The sequence below is a fragment of the Hypomesus transpacificus genome, unplaced genomic scaffold (assembly GCF_021917145.1).
Source record: "Hypomesus transpacificus isolate Combined female unplaced genomic scaffold, fHypTra1 scaffold_48, whole genome shotgun sequence".
In the NCBI taxonomy this organism is placed as follows: Eukaryota; Metazoa; Chordata; class Actinopteri; order Osmeriformes; family Osmeridae; genus Hypomesus; species Hypomesus transpacificus.
This window is the reverse complement of record NW_025813996.1, coordinates 1208528-1228955: the sequence shown is the minus strand read 5'-3', so window position 1 is coordinate 1228955 and position 20428 is coordinate 1208528. Positions and strand designations below refer to the sequence as shown.

General features: G+C 39.4%; 1 protein-coding gene across 1 annotated transcript; it reads left to right on the top strand.

The window, feature by feature from the left end:
- The first annotated feature begins 496 nt into the window (after positions 1 to 496).
- Positions 497 to 20133, top strand: psmg1 (proteasome (prosome, macropain) assembly chaperone 1). The gene is made up of 7 exons (XM_047017146.1): positions 497 to 908; positions 1306 to 1415; positions 14974 to 15131; positions 16041 to 16103; positions 16229 to 16427; positions 19716 to 19846; positions 19957 to 20133. The coding sequence occupies exons 1-7, from the start codon at positions 784 to 786 to the stop codon at positions 20032 to 20034; spliced, it is 864 nt and encodes a 287-aa protein (XP_046873102.1). The 5' UTR covers positions 497 to 783; the 3' UTR covers positions 20035 to 20133.
- Positions 20134 to 20428: the final 295 nt, after the last annotated feature.

The following is a 20428-nucleotide window of genomic DNA, read 5'->3' as shown; positions in this document are numbered from 1 at the left end:
ACCAGAATCGGGACGGACCAATGAAATTGCCAGGGCGGGCTTTATAAGATGATGCACAGATGATCAACAGTAACGTAATCAACAACGTCACGAAAGAGCGCTTGGGTTGAATTCGTTTTCAACAAACAACATATTACGTTGCTCTGATTGGTTGTAGGTCTATCCAATTGAGCGAAGAGGCATTTGTTTTAGAGTTCGGTTGAAACACGCCCCGTAGTCACAGCCCAACGGAGAGTTTTCAGACTCATATTCTGACTGAATTATGAGTATGACAACGTCAGGCTAGGTCTATGGAGCTATACCCCTCAAAATCCACTTTTCTCAGGATATTATTTTTTGTCTAGTAATTTGAATTCTGAATTTGAAAGGGGAGGCAAAAAAAAAAACACACCGCTGGGTGTTAGATTTGAAAAAATTCGCCAATCGGTACAATGGGGCTTAATAGGGAGTGGGCAGGCTCTCCTTTAACATGCTCTTCCAGGACCACGTTATACTTCGATCTCCGGGTCTCCGGCTCTGCAAGTTCATGCTACTCCTGCAGGCACATGCTACCAGTACTGTAGGCCTACTCGCTTTTTTGGACACCTTGTGTTGTCATAACAAGTCAGAATTGGTTGCAACGTCACACACTTGGACAGTAGGTGGCGGAGTAGTTAGTTTTGAGTTGGATGCCATCCGCCAACAATATTCGAAGAAGATCTTAATTCCTTGTTGAGGTTTGCTCTGCTATCAGCTAGCTAGCGTTTCGGGGACAGCTCTGTCATCTTCTTAAACCTGGTAGTGATGATGGCAACATTTTTCGGAGAAGTTTTGTCTGTTTACTCTCGTGCTGTGGAGGACGATGAAGAGGACCAAGCTAATACAAATGAAGAAGATGAGCAAATTCGTAAAGAAATTGAAGAAAAGAGGTGAGCAATAGCTAGCTACTGTACTGTGTAGCTAACTTGCAAGATAACGAAGTCAGAGCCTGTTTATTCTCTGACAAATTTGAGAGAGTTAGCTAGCCGACAACTGCGTCAAAAGTCTTCAAGTTTTAGTGAGTCAGTTTAACTTCGCCTGCTCAATTTGCAAGTTAGTCTACGTATCTGAACGATAGTACGTTAAATTCATTATTCAACTATGTAATATATATAGTGCTAGCTGCTGTATTAACGTCTTAATAACGTTAGTCATGCTGCATAGCCGCTCCTCGGGCTTGCACGGCGGTAAGCTTTCACATTCATTTGTTCTCTCTAAGGAGTAGGATGACTCACTAAGTAGTTAATCACAAACTACTGTTGACTGGTCACTGTTTTCATCCATTAGGGAGGTTAACATTGAGTGGGGTCCAGAAGTCACAAAAGCGATAGAATATACTGGAAGCCAAACACTACAGTGCTCAGACTTCATCCTAGCAGTGGGTCATAACGCTGCAGGTAAGTTCATCAGATGTACAATTTAGCACTATCTCTCCCACCCTCTTGTACACCCACAAATCAAGTTCAAGTCTTTTATTGTCAGATGCTCAGAACAACACAAGGTCAGACTGGGCACTGAAATTCTTAAGACAAGACAACGCAAGCACCTGGCATAACATTTAAGTACACAGAACATAAATTACATTTATGCTAAGCCTAAATAGGTAAACCTCCTAAATATACAGATAAATAAAAATAATACAATATACTAAACCGGAAACGTACTAATAACCTATTGCTAACCCTTTAAACCTATTCTAAACTAAGTGCAATAGTGCAATATTACTGATAGTGCAACCAGTAGCTGAAAGTGACAGTGTGTAAGTAACTAGTAGAAGTGAATCAATGACCATGTCAATGTTCATTCATACGTATACATATCATAGAGTGTATGAAATGTCAGTGTTACCTCTAGGATTTTTTTTTGCAATGGGGGCAGGTCTGTCCGACCCCCGCTCCCCGTCGAAACAAAGTTGTAACCCCATATTTCGGAGCAGGTTAATGTTATAGTCTAATAGCTAATGTAATATTCCACGTATTTTCGTCCTATTTCCCCTAAAGCAATAAAGTTAGGCTACTTAAAGACACCTTACACTCATAAAGTATGTTCTGAATGGCTTAAATGCTGCCAATTAATAATTTACGTAACAACTTCAGTGTTTCCCCTATGTAGATTTTTTCTACATAGGGGATTTTTCTACACCGATTTTTTCACGGTATCAGAATTAGAGCTGTACAAAAAATGTGTCCGTCCATCAGCCGTGATTGTTAAAGCGCATGTCGGAGAATAGCACAGACGCGCTTCACAGCGCAGTTGAGATTGCTCGTGTGCGTCCTTGAGAACTGTAAGTCGTATAACTTATGTTGTCAGTTAATTTAAGCCTGTTATGATATTAGTATATAGTTCTTGCAAATTTAAATTAAGTTAACTGGTGATTTTCGTTGTTTGTATTCTTACCCTGCTAGCGAAATTGCATGTCTGTTGATTCAATAGCGATTGCTGCCCTTGCTCACGTTTGTTTTTTAGGTGCATTATTATGCTTAAGTAGCCTAGTTTTAATGAATAAATAAATCGTTATTATTTGCTACAGAATGCTTAGCTTATCAAGATCAAATGAAGCAGACAGTGTACATGCTTCCGGGTGGCCTACCTTAATCTATAGGCTAGGCCTCTGCATTTACAATAAGTTGTTATGTCAATTATTAATTGGCAGCATTTATGCCATTTAGAACATACTGTAAGGTGTCTTTAAGTATGCTAATTGTATTTCTTTCGGGGAAATAGGACGAAAATATGTGCAATATTACATTAGCCATTAGACTATTACATTAAGCTTCTCCGAAATATAGGGTTAGCCCTTTGTTTTGGCCAGGGGGGGGGGGGGATGTTTTAGATATTTCCCTGCTCCAACACACCTGATTCAAATAAATGGGCCTGATAACAACACATTCATTTGAATCAGGTGTGTTGGAGCAGGGAAATGTCTAAAACATGCAGGGCAGGGGGTCCCGAGGACCAGGATTGAGAACCACTGGCCGAGCCTATCGATAAATAGGGAGGACAATAGAACGCGTCATTTTTGGCCTAGGCTAACCAACTGTCAAATACTGTGGAACGCCGGTAGCAAACGCATTAAATCGAATGCTAAGTTAGCCTGAATGTAGCTAAGAACTTCACTGAGAAATCTGGCACCGGAATTTTAAGGTCCACGTCCTTTTCTTAGCTCTATAACTAGCGACTACTATCGAGATATTAAAAACAAACATGCCAGTTAACATGTAGACACTTACCCCTTAATGCTATCAAATGTTGGTTGCAATACATATTGAGGAAGTGTGTGAAAATAATGTTTATAGTTTTTGCTGCTTTGGCTACCTTTCATAGAAGGTAGGCACCACTGGGAGACATATCTTAAATGAAAGAGTAGGTTGTTTTCTTCAAAATAAGGTATATTTAGTCAATTTTAAAACATATACATTTTAAGAAAAATCAAGTTGAAGACATGTTGCTGAAAATCCCATAGGAATGCATTGAAAGCTGAACGTTCTATTGAGAAAAAGGTTGGTTTTTCCCTTGTAACTTTTTCCCGCATGTCGGCACCACCCTGATACTTCCTGGAAAGCAAGGTTACGTATAAAGACGTCATCAGTCAAATTTTAAAGAAAATCGAAAGACATACATTTTGTGTTTTGGCTCCCTGAATGAGTCTTTCAGAAACCTGTGACGTCAGACGTTTTGAGCCTCTGTAACTCCCGCGCTTGACTCATGCCAGGCTGCTTCCAATGCTCACATCAATTGATTGACATCATATGTGTGCTACTAGCCTTACTAGATATACCCGTCCGTATGTGGATGCAAGTATCGGTCATGGTTACTGGTTTAAAAGATAAATATTTTTTACACTTTACATATATCTTTACAGTGTGCAGAACAAAAAACAAAGGTTGGTAATATAAAATCCACTCTCTTGGTGACTTTTAAATAAATGTTTCTACCAAAATGATTCATGGTAGTGATATGCAAATGTTCTTGTCACGTAGCACAAATCGGAACCAATCATAACCTTTTCTGTCTGTCAGGAAATGCAAAACTTCAAAAAAAGCGTGAATATTCTTTCTTTCTGGCAATCAATTTTGCAAGAAAATAAATTCTATGGCAGATAAAAAAACAAGAACTACTGAAATTGCATTCATAGGTGAGGGGGAGCAACACATAGCCACTTGCAAAAGTTTAGGTATCATTTTAGATCCAAATAGTCTTAGGGTTTGTGGTAAATTACCATTAGAAACCTTAACAAATGGGATCATGATCGACATTATCACGCGTAGTCACAAATTAGTATTTCAAATGCCAGCACACTTTGTAACGTTTAATATAATTAAAAATAACTTTAAACTCCACGAACATGACTTTGATGATAAAATATGGAAAAGAGTACATACTGTTGTAAGTAAACTGATGAAACGATTTGATAATTTAGTCAGTGTTAGTGATAAAGAATCGTGTCTCGGTGTGGTGTTTGAGCTACTGCCTCCATAATATGGGCGTGAAGTTGTAGAAACTCTGCCCAAGCGTCTCATGATGCCAATGAGACAAGTCAAAATGACATTTTTGATGTTAGAGAAGCTAATGATTTAGTAATTGGTTTACAGGAACACGTTAGCATTGTTAACGCCATTAATATAGAGTACCAAATAGTAGAAGTAGATAAATCAACTAAGGAACGTAAATATATGTGGCTTTAAATATACCAGGCTGAGAAAGAAAGAAAAGTCTGGTCAACGTAGCCTACGTAACATACATAGAAAATTTAAGAGGAAAGACAATCACATAGATCACCTTGAAGTTCGATGTAAAGGGAATTTGCAATTGTTCGAGCAGGTAAATGCAGAGCTCAAAACAGAGAGAGATTAGAGCAGAATATTGACAGCTTGCAATTCCAAATGTTTGTTTTAGGGTAAAAGATAAAAGCAAAACCCACAAGAGGAAAGATGTAACTTTACCGGACAAAATGACCAAAATGACCAAAAAGTTTAAATGACCAAATACTGTAGGCCTACTGGCAGGACCGCCCATAGAAATGGCTGGGCCCCTGAAAAAGTCCAGTGAATGGCCCCCCCCCCTAATAGGTCTTTAGGCTACTTATATTAACGCATGTACGTGTGCTCTCTCTCTCTACATAAGACATATGTAAACTCCCATTACTGAGACTTACTCAGTAATGGGAGATACATTATAGAACAATAGATTATAGAACAAATTAAAAAAAATAAACAAACATCTTTATGCATAAAACTTAAACATAAAGTTTAATAAATATAACTGAGGCCTTAACAACTTGTGTGGTACCGGGCCAGACACACACACATAAAAAAAATAACAATTTGACACACTGAGATCTGCTACACTCACACCACATTTTCTAGTATAAAATGCAATTTACCTGCCTTCATCTTTGCCTGTTATACAGCTATCTTCCTTGTCTTTCTGGATGCAAAGTCTTTTATAATGTATTTGAAGTCAATTTGTTTAGCCATTTCACACGCAATGGCAAGTATTGTGATTGAGCCTCTCCTGGCTCATTGGGGAGCGCAAGTCATTTTTATGATTTTGAGTTTACTTAAGGACCTTTCTCCTCCTGCCACAGTTAAGTGGTTAAGGTAAAGTGCAGAATATCCAATGTTTATGTTTGCTTTTTTTAAGTAGGCCCTAATCGTGAGTATTTCAGTTCAAAATAAAATTAGTTATCATTTCTTAAAATATTTAGGAAGAAACATGATTATTGCTGGCATCGCGGCTGGGCCCCACCACGGCCCCAGAAAGTTTTCCCATATATGGGCGCCTACTGAACATGTATAAGCAATGAATGATAGGTATAGAACGCTTGTTATAAAGCTTAGAGAGTGGCAGGCAGACAGCAGGCAGTTTATGAAGGGTGAGGTCACTCTGTTTGAGGATGTAGACAGAGGACCCATCTTAGATAGGTTGTTGGAGTCAACATCAGAAGAGTTTGATGCTATGACTCAACAAGTTCTAGAACTTGTATCTGCTAGTTTAGTGAAAGTTTGCTGTAGGTTGGTAGCGGACCACTTGGAACATGTTTGAGGATGTAGACATCCACAGAGGACCCATCTTAGATAGGTTGTTGGAGTCAACATCAGAAGAGTTTGATGCTATGACTCAACAAGTTCTAGAACTTGTATCTGCTAGTTTAGTGAAAGTTTGCTGTAGGTTGGTAGCGGACCACTTGGAACATGGACGGTATGATGATGTGTCTGAAGATCAGTATCATGTCCTCAGATCAGTGCCCAAAACAAATGTTTCATGCGAGAGGGATTTTGGGATATTTGATTAGATCAAAGTTCAGGGCAAGTAAAATAGCATTAGAGGGTATGGTCATGTTTAAGCAGAATAGGTCCTGGGAATGGTTGTCAGGGTTAGATCCAGATAGAAAAGCTGAAGTTCTCGCCTCAGCTCGGACATCTGTGAAAGGATTTATAAATAGGTTTGTAGTCTTGCAATTGGTATGTAATATTCAGACTGTATTGGGTAAATACTCATTTGTTTGGTTTTAGCATTGGGTTGTCTGGTCAAGTGGGCCTGTGCGGCACTGACAGACTTAGCTTTGCAGCGTGTCATTTAGCTATTGGTTTGTAATATTCAGGCTTTGTGGTAGCTTGAGGATATTCATGATGGACCATTTTGTGATATGAGACAGGGGGCCCCAGTAGGGGGTGACTCCCTGTTAAGCCAAATGGTCTGCCATAATATCTGATAGCTGCATTGGGTAAGTAGTAGTAGTATTTGTTTGGTTTTAGCATTGGGTTGTCTGATCAAGTGGGCCTGTGCGGACACAGACAGACTTAGCTTTGCAATATTAAAACTGACTATGTCTATAAAAGTAGATACAGGTAGGATTAGAAGTAGTAGCTGATTTAAACAGTAGTTTTCTATTTTAGTTAATTAAGCAATAAGCCCCAAGAGGCCGTGGTTTACGCTGATTTTAGAACAGGTAAGGGGAGTTGTTAGGCACAACGCAAAGCGGTGTGCCGAAAACCCCCTTACCTTTCTTGGAAGTCGCTTTGGATAAAAGCGTCTGCTAAATGAATAAATGTAAATGTAAGTAGTACAGTCTGGTGATATGAGACAGGGGGCCCTGTAATGGGGTGACTCCCTGTTAAGCCAAACTGTCATAGCTAGTATAGAAGTAATAGATAAAAGTTGCTCCCCTGAACCTTCACCATGGATGCAGAGGTGCCCAATTGTCCTCTGAGAGCTATCAACCTGTAGTTTTTTTCACAGGCAATGACTAAATTTTGGACCATAAGTTTCATATCCCTATAAATAAAGTATATTATTTATAATACGATTAGTGTATACTTTTTATCCATCATAAACAAACAGACGTGTTCAAAATAAGGTATTTGAAAATAATGGGCAATGTCACAACAAGGACACACAAACACCCTGTTCAACGTTAAATACACCCCCAAGTGGCCAAAAATTTACATTACAGCAGTAATGCTAAACGGGACAAACATTTGCATATTTGTGGTCTCGATTTAATATAATTATTTATAGCGAAGTACTGGACACCGCATTAGCTCGCAATGTACAAAGAATGTAAGTCTGGATAAGAGCAGAGAATCTGATAAGAGCATCTGCTAAATGACAAATGTAAGTTATATTTCCCGCCCTGGCTAGAAGCAGAGCTCTGTGACGTAGAACAATGGCGTTCTTAAAGAGAGCTTGACAGCTTCTCGGTGCCACAAAACTCAAGGCTTAAAGCGGTGGAACGTTTCAAAAAATTACCTAAAATCACGCCTGAAAACTAATAGAGGTAACTGAAATCTGACTTCGGATAAGTTTAAGTTACGTTAGGTTACATACGGAATTGAAAGAAAAACGGAGCAAAACTGATAGGAAATTTTTGGTCTGTCCTCCCTACGATTAAGGTAGGCCACTCGGAAGCATGTACACTGTCTGCTTCATTTGATCTTGATAGGCTAAGCATTCTGTTACAAATAATGGCCGGGTTTCCCAGATTCGTTAAGAAGCTCTTAACGCTAAGAGCTTCTTAGGAGCGTTCTAAGAACGTTCTAGAGCGCTCTTAGAGCGTCCTTAAGAAGCTCTTAGCGTTAAGAGCTTAACGAATCTGGGAAACCCGGTTAAAAACAATAAACCCACTATTTATTAATTAAAACTGCTTCAGCATAATAATGCACCTAAAATACAAACTTGAGCAAGGGCAGCAATCGCTATTGAATCAACAGATGTGCAATTTAGCTAGCAGGGGAAGAATACAAACAACGAAAATCATCAGTTAACTTAATTTAAATTTGCAAGAACTATAGACTAATACAATAAAAGGCTTAAATAAACTGACAACATAAGTTATACGACTTACAGTTCCCAACACACGCAATCTCAACTGCTGTGTGAAGCGCGTGTTCGTGCTATTCTCCGACATCCACTCTAACAATCACAGTTGATAGATGGCCTAAAATCTTGTACAACCCTGTAGCAACCGATAATGTAATAGGGCAATTCCATGCAAAGGTCACCCTTACCATAGAAAAAAAAAGTTGTGCCCACACAAAATATAACTGTTGTTACAATGTTCACTTAGGTCTATATTTTGTTGCATGTAATCACTCTGATCTAAATTTATAGACAATTGCACTATTTTACATAATATACAAGTTGTGCACTCATGCAAAAAAAACATTTGTCAAATGGCCGTTTTGTACCATTTCAAGAATGGGGTAAATGGACTCCAGTTTTCAATAAAATGTTACCATTTAGAATTTTCCTGATTGACAAGGGAATGATAGAGCATTGTGTATGCTCAGTTTGAGTTAAAAGCACAACTCATTAAATGCATTAAGCCTTTTGTTTATGAGTCAGTGAGTTCCATGGCCAAGTCATGTCCGTGACGTGTCAATGCTACAACATCCAAAGTTTCTGTGCAAAGCTTATTTATAGCAATGGTTAGTTTAATTAACAAATCTTTTCCCTTTGTTACTTTAAAAAACTTTGATGATGTGTTATGGACGTGACGTTACGGACGCTGCACAATGTAAATCTTCACAATACACTGTACAAAACACAACGGAAATGTTCTCAAATGAAACGGCAAAGCTGACAATCGTGTTTTCGGCTGTTATAACTCCTTTCACCGACATATTTCAGTGAAACAGACATTCCAGTTATGATTATAGTCAGAATCATGGGTAACATGATTTAGCCTAAGCATATCTTCAACGATCGACATCTTCTCCAGTGATGCTGAAATTTCGAGTAGCCTTATTGTCTTGCCATAACCGTCTTTGCCATAACCTCAATCCCCGCTCCATGTTTGTAATATTTACTTCCTACTAGAGAGGCAACTCGAAAGTGCTCGAGGGACTCGATTGGTTTAGGCATTTAAGGCGGCGCTCTGTAATTTGCTTGCGCTACCTGTCGGATCAAGCTGAGGTAAAGTTGACAGCTTCGATCAAAGATGTCTTAAAGGGGTCATTGACTGTGTTTTGGGGGTATTTCACACAGTTTATTTGTAACTCAATGTTTTTAATTTCAGTGCTTAATTAATAGTTTAATGTTGAAAATCACTATTCATGTAGGCGTTTTATGTAATTTGCAGAAGACTGGTCCAGACGGTTCACATCCATGATGTTCAAACGTCATATCCGAAATGCTGGTTTTCCAAAAAAGAGAAATATAAAAAAAATTGTGACGATTCTGAACTTTTCTAAGAGTAATTTGACAACAACTTTGACAACAAAAAAAGATAAGGGGTCCTTTTCTTGTACCAAGCGCAATTGACTTTGTACACTGACGTAAGTATCATTCCTATTTTGCACTCAACAGAAAGCAGACTTTTCCCTTCACAGACGTCGCTCCCAGGGCAGTTCAGCGAAAAGAGGGGCGTGTTCCGGCGCTAACGTTCCTTGGTGTTATTTTGCAGTTTGCAAAAAACAGTTCCGCCACAGACCAGGAAAAAGTTAGTCTAAAGTCAATGGCGCGTCATTCAGATGCTATTTTAAGGGTGCATGCTTGGCCCGTGCCTGGCCTACTGGCGAGGCCAGGCTCCTTTTCCTTTTCCTGCAAGCTACGTTACATTTCTTCCATGTCAATGATTGATAAGAGTTTCATGAGTCTCTGTATGTGAACTTGATTTGTAACAATTGTGGCAAATTCCGTTATAATAGCAATCCGCAAGATAACAAGCGCGCCTGCTCTGATAGGTGTGGTTTGGGCGTAACATACAATAAACCAATGAATAATGTAGCTACTTCAGACCAACCCATTTTAGATTTGCGCCAGGCGCAGAGTCATGTATCCCGCCGGTATAATAGCAACCCCGCCCACAGTCACTTGCGTTTCACTTTTTGATACTTACGTTTCAGATTGTTAAAATAGGGCCCAAAATGTCATAATCAATGCTATTTTGGTGGCCATCTTGAAAATCTCCAGTGACATTTCAGATGGTCTGCTATAAAAGTTATTTTATTTGTTGAGCAAAGCGCTGTGAAAGTTTGATTCTTGATTTCCCAACAGATTCTGTGTGTATTTCAGACACGTCACATCCATAACAGAATAATGTCACATCCATAACGCAGGTTTTTCCTCATAAAAATCTGCATAAAAGACTATATATTTTTTTTATTGCTATTTTTATGTTCACCTAAGACTCCATGATCATGTCAATATCAAACTTTCTACATTAGACTTAATGGTTCAGAGTTACAGAAAAAAGTAGTCTCCAGAAATTGACTGTCATTTCTCGTCACATCCATAACGCAGGTGTTTTTGTAATAATTTTGTGTCACAATTTTTTTTTTTGCTAATTGTTTTCCTCCTCTATTCTACCCCATTGAGTACTTTCAGAATATGCATGAAATATTGTAAGAAGTTTTGTTTTACTGAGAAATTGTTCTTGTCATTTTGAGTACAAAAGTCACATCCATAACGCTGGAATTGCCCAATAACGTCCAATAATGTAATAACGGCCAATAACGTAATAATTTAAATGTAATACAACCAATAACGTAATAAATTACCAATAATGTAATAAAGTTGTTGAGCCAATAACGTAATAACTTTTTGCCAATAATGTAATAACTTATTACTTTCAGGGTTCGTACGGTCATGGAAAACCTGGAAAAGTCATGGAATTTTTAAATGGTTATTTCCAGGCCTGGAAAAGTGCTTGAAAAAAATTAAATCCCAAAGGTTTTGGAAAAGTCATGGAAAGTTGTTATAATCATATTTTCATGTTGTTCATTTACGCTGAGTTTTAAATAATTCACATGCGTTTAAAAGAAATACGTTCAAAATATAACCAGGCATACGCTCTCATACTAACTGAAAAGTTAGATGGCCATAGCAACAGTAACTCAGAGAAGCGCGAGGGATAATTTAAAATGCCAGGAAAGTGTAGATTTAACGATGCTTGGCTACAAATGGAAAGATACATTAACAGACAAAGACCCGGGACGAGCAAAATGTCGGTTGTGTGGTGGAAAATCATTCGACATTTCAAACATGGGAGAGGCGGCATTAAATAGCCATTCCAAAGGTAGCAAACATCAGAGCGCTGCTGCTAGCAAAGCTACAGCAGCCCGGTGATGGGTGCTGCTAGCAAAGCTACAGCAGCACCCATCACCGGCTTTCTCACCACAGTGAGGTCCACTGCTACGCCTAGCAGCAGGGGTCGATAACCGATGCTGTGACAAAAAATGAAGTCCTAACTGCGGAGGTAATGTGGGCTGAAGGGGCTTATTTTCCCGACTATGACCGGCGTTCTATACATTATGCCGCTTATTACACGGCTACTTGCCAAAAAAACAACTTAACACAGTGTGTCTTTTTACAATTTATTTGTTACCGTTCGTAGTGTTGATCAGCAGAAAAATAGTTCGACGTTGAACTTCATAGACGTTGAACATTCTTTAGGCTTCCAATCAGCTGAGTATGCTGGGGTTGAAAAGTTACCGGACTGCTTGAGGAGTGCTACAAAAGATGTGAATCTGAGGCAAAAAGGCCACTTCCCTTGACAGCGGTCAAATATGCATAGCAAAGTTCGAATGTAAAAAAATTGTTCACCGCAGAACGTTGGGAAGCCCCATTTAAGTGAATGGAGCATTCTACAGTCTTACGAACAGCCGTGTAATACAACTTTTTAACGTATACACCAAGATTTCACAAAAAGTTTGGTCATGGAAATTTGGTTTAAAGTCATTGAAAAGGCATGGAAAAGTCATGGAAATCCGTTGGTCAAAATGTGTATGAACCATGTACTTTATTGGCTGGTTATTACGTTATTGTCCTTGCATTGGAAAAAAAACTTTGAAAATGTAATTACAGAGCCAATAATGAAATAACTGAGGTATCACTTTATTTTATCGTCAATTTCTAGAAAGAAAGTGTCACTCTTTAGTCTTAATATTGCATCTTGCAACAGATGTTTAAATATCTGACCTTACAGATGCCCCTCCACCCTCAAACCCCCCTCCACAGGAGGCCTTAAAGGAGCAATTAAGAGTCCATTTGGATTTATATCTCACTCTTAGGGTTCCATTATGTACTCCGTGTATCTAACTCTTTGACCATGCAAGCGCTTTGATGGAGTCGTGAGTCTTTCTAAGTTCTGCGTTGCAGTTCAGTATGGTTTTGCAATTCACCGCCGGAACGCTAGGGGCAGCGGGAATGAGTCGTTATCTGACCAATGACAGCCCCGCGGTCTCCATAGGTCTCAGTCGTCTCGACTGGTAACATTTTTTGGAGGCATACGTCGGGCTACCATAAGCAAAGCTTTATTTTTACTCTGGGATTCTTGAATCGGCCAAAACAGTGTTAGGGCCAGTCTGATCTACAAAGCAACATTCAATTGCTTGCAGATTTGGCTGAAAATTAAATAACTGAGCCGATGATGTATAATATGTAAATATGACTGCAGGCCCCTCATTCAATAATATCATATCACACTGCTTTAATCACCAATATTTAAAAGCAAAATGTTTGTCTGATCTCTGATGCATATAATCTAGATGTGGCTCCTAAACTGATTTAATGCACTCATTCATCCACATATGTAAAACCATGCGGTTCTTGAATTAAAGAAATCCGTAAATTCCATAAAGATAATTTCACTGTAATTTACTGTACCGGGCACCTCTCTATTTCTTACGGCTAGCTTATTTTTATTTTATCATTTGGGTCTTAAGTCATTACAATTCTTACAGATATTGTTGTATAAATAGACAGTTGCTCATAATGGTGTATGTATGTAAAGACACAGTTATTCTTCACAGTTATGTTTTTCAACTTTGAACACAAGATAATATAACTTGTGGGGTATACTACAAAGAGAGATTAGTGGGTTAGCGCAGTATATTGTGCTCAAAGCAAGGGTATGTGTGACACAAAAGTGGCTTTTTAACCTGGTTTTCATTTTTCATGCTGCAAACTTTACCTAGAATAGGTTATGTCGGAGGTTAGAGTGCAAAACATGTACAGGCACGGCCTACTGACCAATCTTGAAGTTAATTAATGTGAGAAATGTATGAGGGGAGCTCCTCCTATCCAAACATTTAATGTACCTAGATGTGTAGAGTTCTAACGTGCAGATATGAATGCCTGCTGTGTTTGGCCCTTGAGGGCCTTAAAATGGGAGAAAAAATGTGTTTGATCAAACATTTAAGCAACAATCTCATACTCATTTTAAATGAACCAGTATGTCACACATAGTTCTGAAAGGCCAATATCAACGCAACCCAGCCTCAACATGAGAACACGCACAGAGTCTGAGCTAAAAGCCTGGTTTGACAGGTAAATATACTATGAACTCAAACCTTCAGGGTTTACAGAGCTAAGTCAAAGATATACACCCCACTGGCATATATAACTGGGAATTTTAAATTAATTGCAATGCACAGTCAATATTCTATTCCAAAACATGCTGAATAACTCAGTAGGTTAGTTCATATTATTCTCTAAGCAGTTATTTTGTCATTAAGTTTATTTTTCATATCAGGCTTAGCTAACACAATTAAATTCCTTAATCTACACTGTCATCTAATGGATAAAACTGAAATAAAACTAGCCTACTTGGGTATAAAAATCACAGTTATTACAACAGATATTTCTGCACAATACATAACAAATGATATTTATCTACTACAACAACTATGTAAATTATGCTAGCAATTTTACAGTTTTACAGTTAGATTAGACTATGAGTTCACGTACACAGGTGCTGTTAAGTTATTTTAGTATTTAAGTGACACATTGATGAGGCGACTGTGACCAATGGAGACCGCAGGGCTGTCATTGTTCAGATAACGACTCATTCCCGCAGCCCCTAGCGTTCCGGCGGTGAATTGCAAAACCATACTGAAAACTGCAACGCAGAACTTAGAAAGACTCAAGAAGACTCAATCAAAGCGCCTGCATGGTCAAAGAGTTGGATACTCGGAGTACTATAACGGAAACCTAAGAGTGAGGTATAAATCCAAATGGACTTAATTGCTCCTTTAAGGCCTCCTGTGGAGGGTGGTTCGAGGGTGGAGGGGCATCTGTAAGGTCAGATATTTAAACATCTGTTGCAAGATGCAATATTAGGACTAAGAGTGACACTTTCTCTCCAGAAATTGAAGATAAAATAAAGTGATACCTCAGTTATTACATTATTGGCTCTGTTATTACATTTTCAAAGTTTTTTTTTTCCAATGCAAGGCCAATAACGTAATAACCAGCCAATAACGTAATAAGTTATTACATTATTGGCAAAACGTTATTACATTATTGGCTCAACAACTTTATTACATTATTGGCAATTTATTACGTTATTGGTTTTATTACATTTAAATTATTACATTGGCCGTTATTACATTATCGGATGCTACAAACCCTATTTCTGATAGCGTGGCGGCAGAAATTTAGCCATGGCGGGCCGCAACGGCAAAATCAACATAGAGGAAACACTGATTGTGTTCTACACGCTGGTTTCAGGTCTTCTGTCAGCATATGTTTTAAACTCAGCCAGCTGGGATGCAGTAGGTCATGTGTCCCTGTGGAATGAGAGAAGTAGGGGCTCCTGCAGACACTCCAGTGCCCCTCTGCCAGGGGAACCAGCTTGTGTGTTCTACAGACACAGGGACAACTCATCCGTAAGTAGCCATTGATTGTGCCTCTGGGTTTTATAGTTTTCACTATGATTCTCCCTGTTTCCACATCTCCCACTTTGGCTCACATTACATCACAGTATAATTACATGGGAACAACTTGAAATGGTGGCAATTTTGGTCCCATATGCTCGCAAATTTGTGTCACTCAAATATATTTGAGAGCATTTGTGCAAGTGTGAATAATCTTTATGGAGTTACCTGTTTTAATTCTTTTACAAAACGCTTGCAATTAGCCTACTACACAGTGCCTGCTGTGAGCTGATATAGTGACCGGTCCAACGTTCCATCCAATGTTCCATAACCAATTAAACTTAATCTATAGGTTCTGAACTTTAATGCAGATTTTAAATAGGTTAATATTAGCCGTCAGTCACTCCTTGTCACTGCGCTCTGTTGTCACGTGTCAAGGAGCTAACTAGCCCGCAAAATAAATCCAGAGCTCTCAAGACTCACGCATTGCAACCATGGATTTCTCAAGCTAAGAAGTAAGGGATAACTTGTCCTGGTACAATTAATGGATGAAGCGCAGGCATACAGAGGCAATTTTTCTTTCCCGAGAGTATATCAACTTATATTTTAATATAACCCCCTCTACCTGAAGCCCAGTAAATCTATAATATAAACATTTTAGTTGTGGCGCTCCTTAATATTTGGTGGGTCCTCCAATTTTTTTGCTGGTGCTCTTAACTTTTCAAAGTTAAGAGCACCAGTGCCCTGGGACATGTCCTTACTGTTAATTGGTTATATTGACTGTAAATTGTGTGTGTGAATGATGTGTGTGTGTAAATATATACATTATTTTATTTCAATAAAGGGTTATCAAGGAGTTGTCATTACTGTTAATAATGACTTGTGCTGACCACACATTAAAGTTTTCTCACAAATCTATAGGTTCTGATATGCCAAAGCACTTGCTACATTGCAGAGGACCAGTTGTTTCAGTGGACAGAAAAGGTAGACTTTGAATCAGTTTGAATCATTGCTGGTGTATTATACCTATACACATACTTTCAGACCAAACCATTTCTGAGCAAATCTTTGTTGAAATTACCACCACTCTCCTTCTTTCTCCCCTTCAGGTATTCAGCTGCCTGGAGCCGAGGGGCCTTAGCGTGATGGTGTTGTCAGACACCCCTGTGGCCGAGTTTAAAACACCAGACTATCTGTATGGCAGCCCAGTCCCCTTCCTTCGCTCTCTCAAGACCAGTACCTACAAAAGCCAAGCCCTCTGCCCTGCACTGGAGCAGCCCAACATAGTCACTGGGCTCCCTGCGGCAGGTATGGTCATATTAATGTTCACATTACTGCTACGCGTTTTCATGGGATTGGAGTCATAAACACTCTGTGTTGTATCTGACAAATGACTCGAAAGTTAAAGAGTAACTGCAGGGTGCGAATTACGGGGGGGCTTGGGGGGGTTCGACCCCCCTAATTAAGACTTGGACCCCTAACCCTAACCCAAAAGAGATAAAAACAACAGGTCGGGGGGGGGGGGCCATACATGTATTTATTGTTCTTACCTGTAATTGTACATATTACTTTACGCTTTGGAGAAGAAGTTGACCCCCCCGTTTGTTGTTTTATTTTTGTAATTGTATAATTTGCACTCTGAGTAACTGAACACTAAAACCTCTGAGTTAAAACCTTATGTTTAATGCTCATGCACGGCTAAACAATCCTGGTTTTGATACCAATAGTTCTTTGCAAAGGGAGGGGTTGTTTATGAAGTACCATCCCTTGAGATGTGCCAGATGGTATCATCCTTAGGCCTTAAGTGAAAGGGCAAAAATGAATATAAATCCCCCACCCATGAAAGCATTTAAAGGTCACATGACATGAAAACTTCACTTAAGGAGGTTATTTAACATTAATATGAGTTCCCCTAGTCTGCCTTAGGTCCCCCAGTGGCTAGAATTTTCGATGGGTGTAAACCAAGCCCTGGGTGTTCTTCTCCGCCTTTGAGAAAATGACGGCTCAAATGCTCTGTTTGAAAATCTGCTCCTTGCGACGTCACAAGGAGCCAGGCTACCGCCCTTCTCTCTGCTTTGCCCGCCCAGATAATCTAGCCTGCCCATGAAAAAGTGAGCTACGATCGTGCAAAGGCAAGAGCGATATCGTTTTTTCCTGGAGAGACATCATGGCTAGCAAAGGAACGAAACATAACAGTTGCTCAGCGTTTGGATGTACAAATCAAAATAAAAGTTTTTTTTAGTTCCTTCATCCAAACCTCTGCAGAACCAGTATCTTAATTTAAATTTCGCTGGAAATGCACCAACACAACTTCCCAAAGTTTGGTATGTCTGCGCCAAACATTTCAGCCACTACTGTTTCCTCAACTTGAGCCAACACAAAGCTGGCCTTGCTGAAATTAAATTCTGGATCATTACTAAATCTCTTTGGTCAAGCTACAAACCTTGGAAAAGTAAGTTAACTAACGCTATATCATTTTGTTGCTTTACTGTATATTGTTACGTAGCTTGCTACCCTTAGAATGCGGCTGTAACATTAGCTCTGCAGCTAACAGCTGAGTTACTGTTGCTAATGTAAAGATAGATGGCATCAAGTGTGTGTGTGTGTGAATACAAATGCTGTAACGCCAGTGTTGGACACTTCTTTGTTATTTGGATAACCGTTATGCTGTTGGTGTTATGGCGCGCGCGATATCCGCCTTTCCCCTCATTGAAATTATTATGAGTGTGCACCTCTGCAAACCAGGGTGATCAGATGAGAATGGGCAAATTCGAAGCATCTTACAGCAACGGGGCTACGAGCCAGCTGAGTTACTGTCGCTAATGTAAAGGCAGATGGCATCAAGTGTGTGAGTGAATACAAACACTGTATTGTGGGAGTGTTGTACACTTCTTTGTTATTTGGATAACTGTTCTGCTGTTGGTGTTATGGCTCGCGATATCCACCTTTCTCCTCATTGAAATGACTGTGTGCACATCTGCAAACCAGGGTGATCAGATGAGAATGGCTAAATTCGAGGCATCTTACAACAACGGGGGCTACGAGCCATTGCTATACATCCGTTGTAAACATTAGCGCATGTTGCCGCCCCTCTCCTCCTCATTATCATTTAAAGCTACAGACACAGAAACAGCGCATTTTGAGGAAAGCTCATTGAGGGACTGCTCGTAGTGGCTGTAATTATGCACCAAGGCTGAATTTCGGGAAAGATACTTCAGATACAGTAACAGGGAACCATTAAGGCCTATATAAAACCATTCAAAAACAGCATATCATGTGACCTTTAAAGAAAATGTATACAGTGCATCCGTAAAGTATTCACAGCTTCAGTTTTCCACATGTTAAGTTACAGCCATATTCCAAAATTGATTAAATTAATTTTCCCCACAATACCCCATAATGATAACGCGAAAAAATAATTTATTTTATTTTTGGAAATCTAATAAACAAAGAATTACATGGACATAAGGTGGTAAATTCAGTTGATTGGACATGATTTGGAAAGGCACACACCTGTCTATAACAGGTCCCACAGTTGAGAGTGCATGTCAGAGCACAAACCAAGCCATGAAGTCCAAGGAATTGTCTATAGACCTCTGAGACAGGAATGTATCGAGGCACAGATCAATTTCTGCAGCATTGCAGCAGAAACAAAATGCTCTGGGCTGAAAAACAAAGATTGAACTCTGTGGCCTGAATGCCAAGTGTCATGTCTGGAGAAAACCAAGCACTGCTCATCACCTGGCCAATACCATCGCTACAGTGAAGCATGGTGGTGGCAGTATCATGCTGTGGGGATGTTTTTAAGCGGCAAGAACTGGGGGACTAGTCAGCATCAAGGGAAAGATGAATGCAGCAATGTTCAGAGACGTCTTTGATGAAAACCTGCTCCAGAGCACTCTGGACCTCAGACTGGGGCGAAGGTTCATCTTCCAACAGGACAACGACCCTAAGCACACCGCCAAGATAACAAAGGAGTGGCTTCGGGACAACTCTGTGAATGACTAAGTGGTCCAGCCAGAGCCCAGCCCTGAACCTAATTGAACATCTCTGGAGAGATCTGAAAATGGCTGTGCACTGACACTCCCCATCCAACCTGATGGAGCTTGATAGGTCCTGCAAAGACGAATGGGAGAAACTGACCAAAAATGGGTGTGCCAAGCTGGTAGCATCATGCTCAGAAAGATTTCAGGCTGTAATGGCTGCCAAAGATGCTTCAACAAATTATTAGTAAAAGCTGTGAATACTTATGTTATATTTTCGTTCTAAATTTTTTGCACGTCTATTTATAAATATTAACAAAGTTTTCAATTTTTTCATTATGGTTTATTGTGTGTAAAAAGGACAAAATGAATTAAATCCATTTTGGAATAAGGCTGTAACTTCACAAAATGTGGAAAAATGTATGCACTGTGACACTTTCCAGATGAACTGTATTAAGGACAAGCCTATGGCTGCAATTAATTTCTGAAATTGGTATTTGTTACTCTTTTTAAAGTAAATTTGAACAAGAAGCTACTCATTGGACCTCATGGATGTTAAACAAGAACGTTTTGGCTAAGCTGTGACTGAAATAGATCTGTTCTGTATTTTCAGTGCTCAACCACTGCCAGGTCCACCAGATCCCTACTGTCATGTACCAGTGCTACAGCGATGTAATCTCCCCAGACTCGGTCACAATGGAAACATACAAACCTGCACTGTCAAGTCTCAGCAAGTTGGTCAAGGTGAGTGGTAATCTTCCCGATACCCAAAGGATATAAGCAGTGTTAACTGCCAAGAAATTATTTATCATGCATTTTCTTTCGAACCTTTCTTCCACTGCCTGTTTGTACAGTTGAACTCTTGTCCGAGTAAAGATGTCCTTCGCAAGATCGCCAAAGCCAGTGAGACTCAGAGTAACCTGTACACGTGAACACGAGGAAATATTTCACAGTTTTTACATTTACTGTCAAATTTCATCTAACAGACGTAGAGATTACAGAAAAGATTAATAAAAAACACCGTATCAGTACTTGTGAATGTTGCTTTTTATTATGCCCAATGGGCAATTTGTTGCACAGCCAGCAGTACACATACAATTCACTCAAAAAAAAACATAATTTCTAATGTGGAATTATATATTGTAATAAAAAAAAAACAACAACAGGGACAAATTAATCCTTGAATCTATTGGTCCTGCATTTTGGCAGATTAAATCTGCAACCAGATGAAAGCAACCTGAACTCACTGAGCAGGAGGTGACTAGGGTCAGCAAGGATTGATTGGGCCTTCTTTTCTAAATGACCCTCTCCCAACTGTTCACAAAA

Excerpts from the sequence above, each read along its gene's own strand:
- psmg1 (XM_047017146.1), top strand. The coding sequence starts at position 784 with ATGATGGCAACATTTTTCGGAGAAGTTTTGTCTGTTTACTCTCGTGCT. Across the intron at positions 1,416-14,973 it reads AGTGGGTCATAACGCTGCAG|GTCTTCTGTCAGCATATGTT; the intron begins GTAAGTTCATCA and ends CGCTGGTTTCAG. Across the intron at positions 16,104-16,228 it reads TGTTTCAGTGGACAGAAAAG|GTATTCAGCTGCCTGGAGCC; the intron begins GTAGACTTTGAA and ends TCTCCCCTTCAG.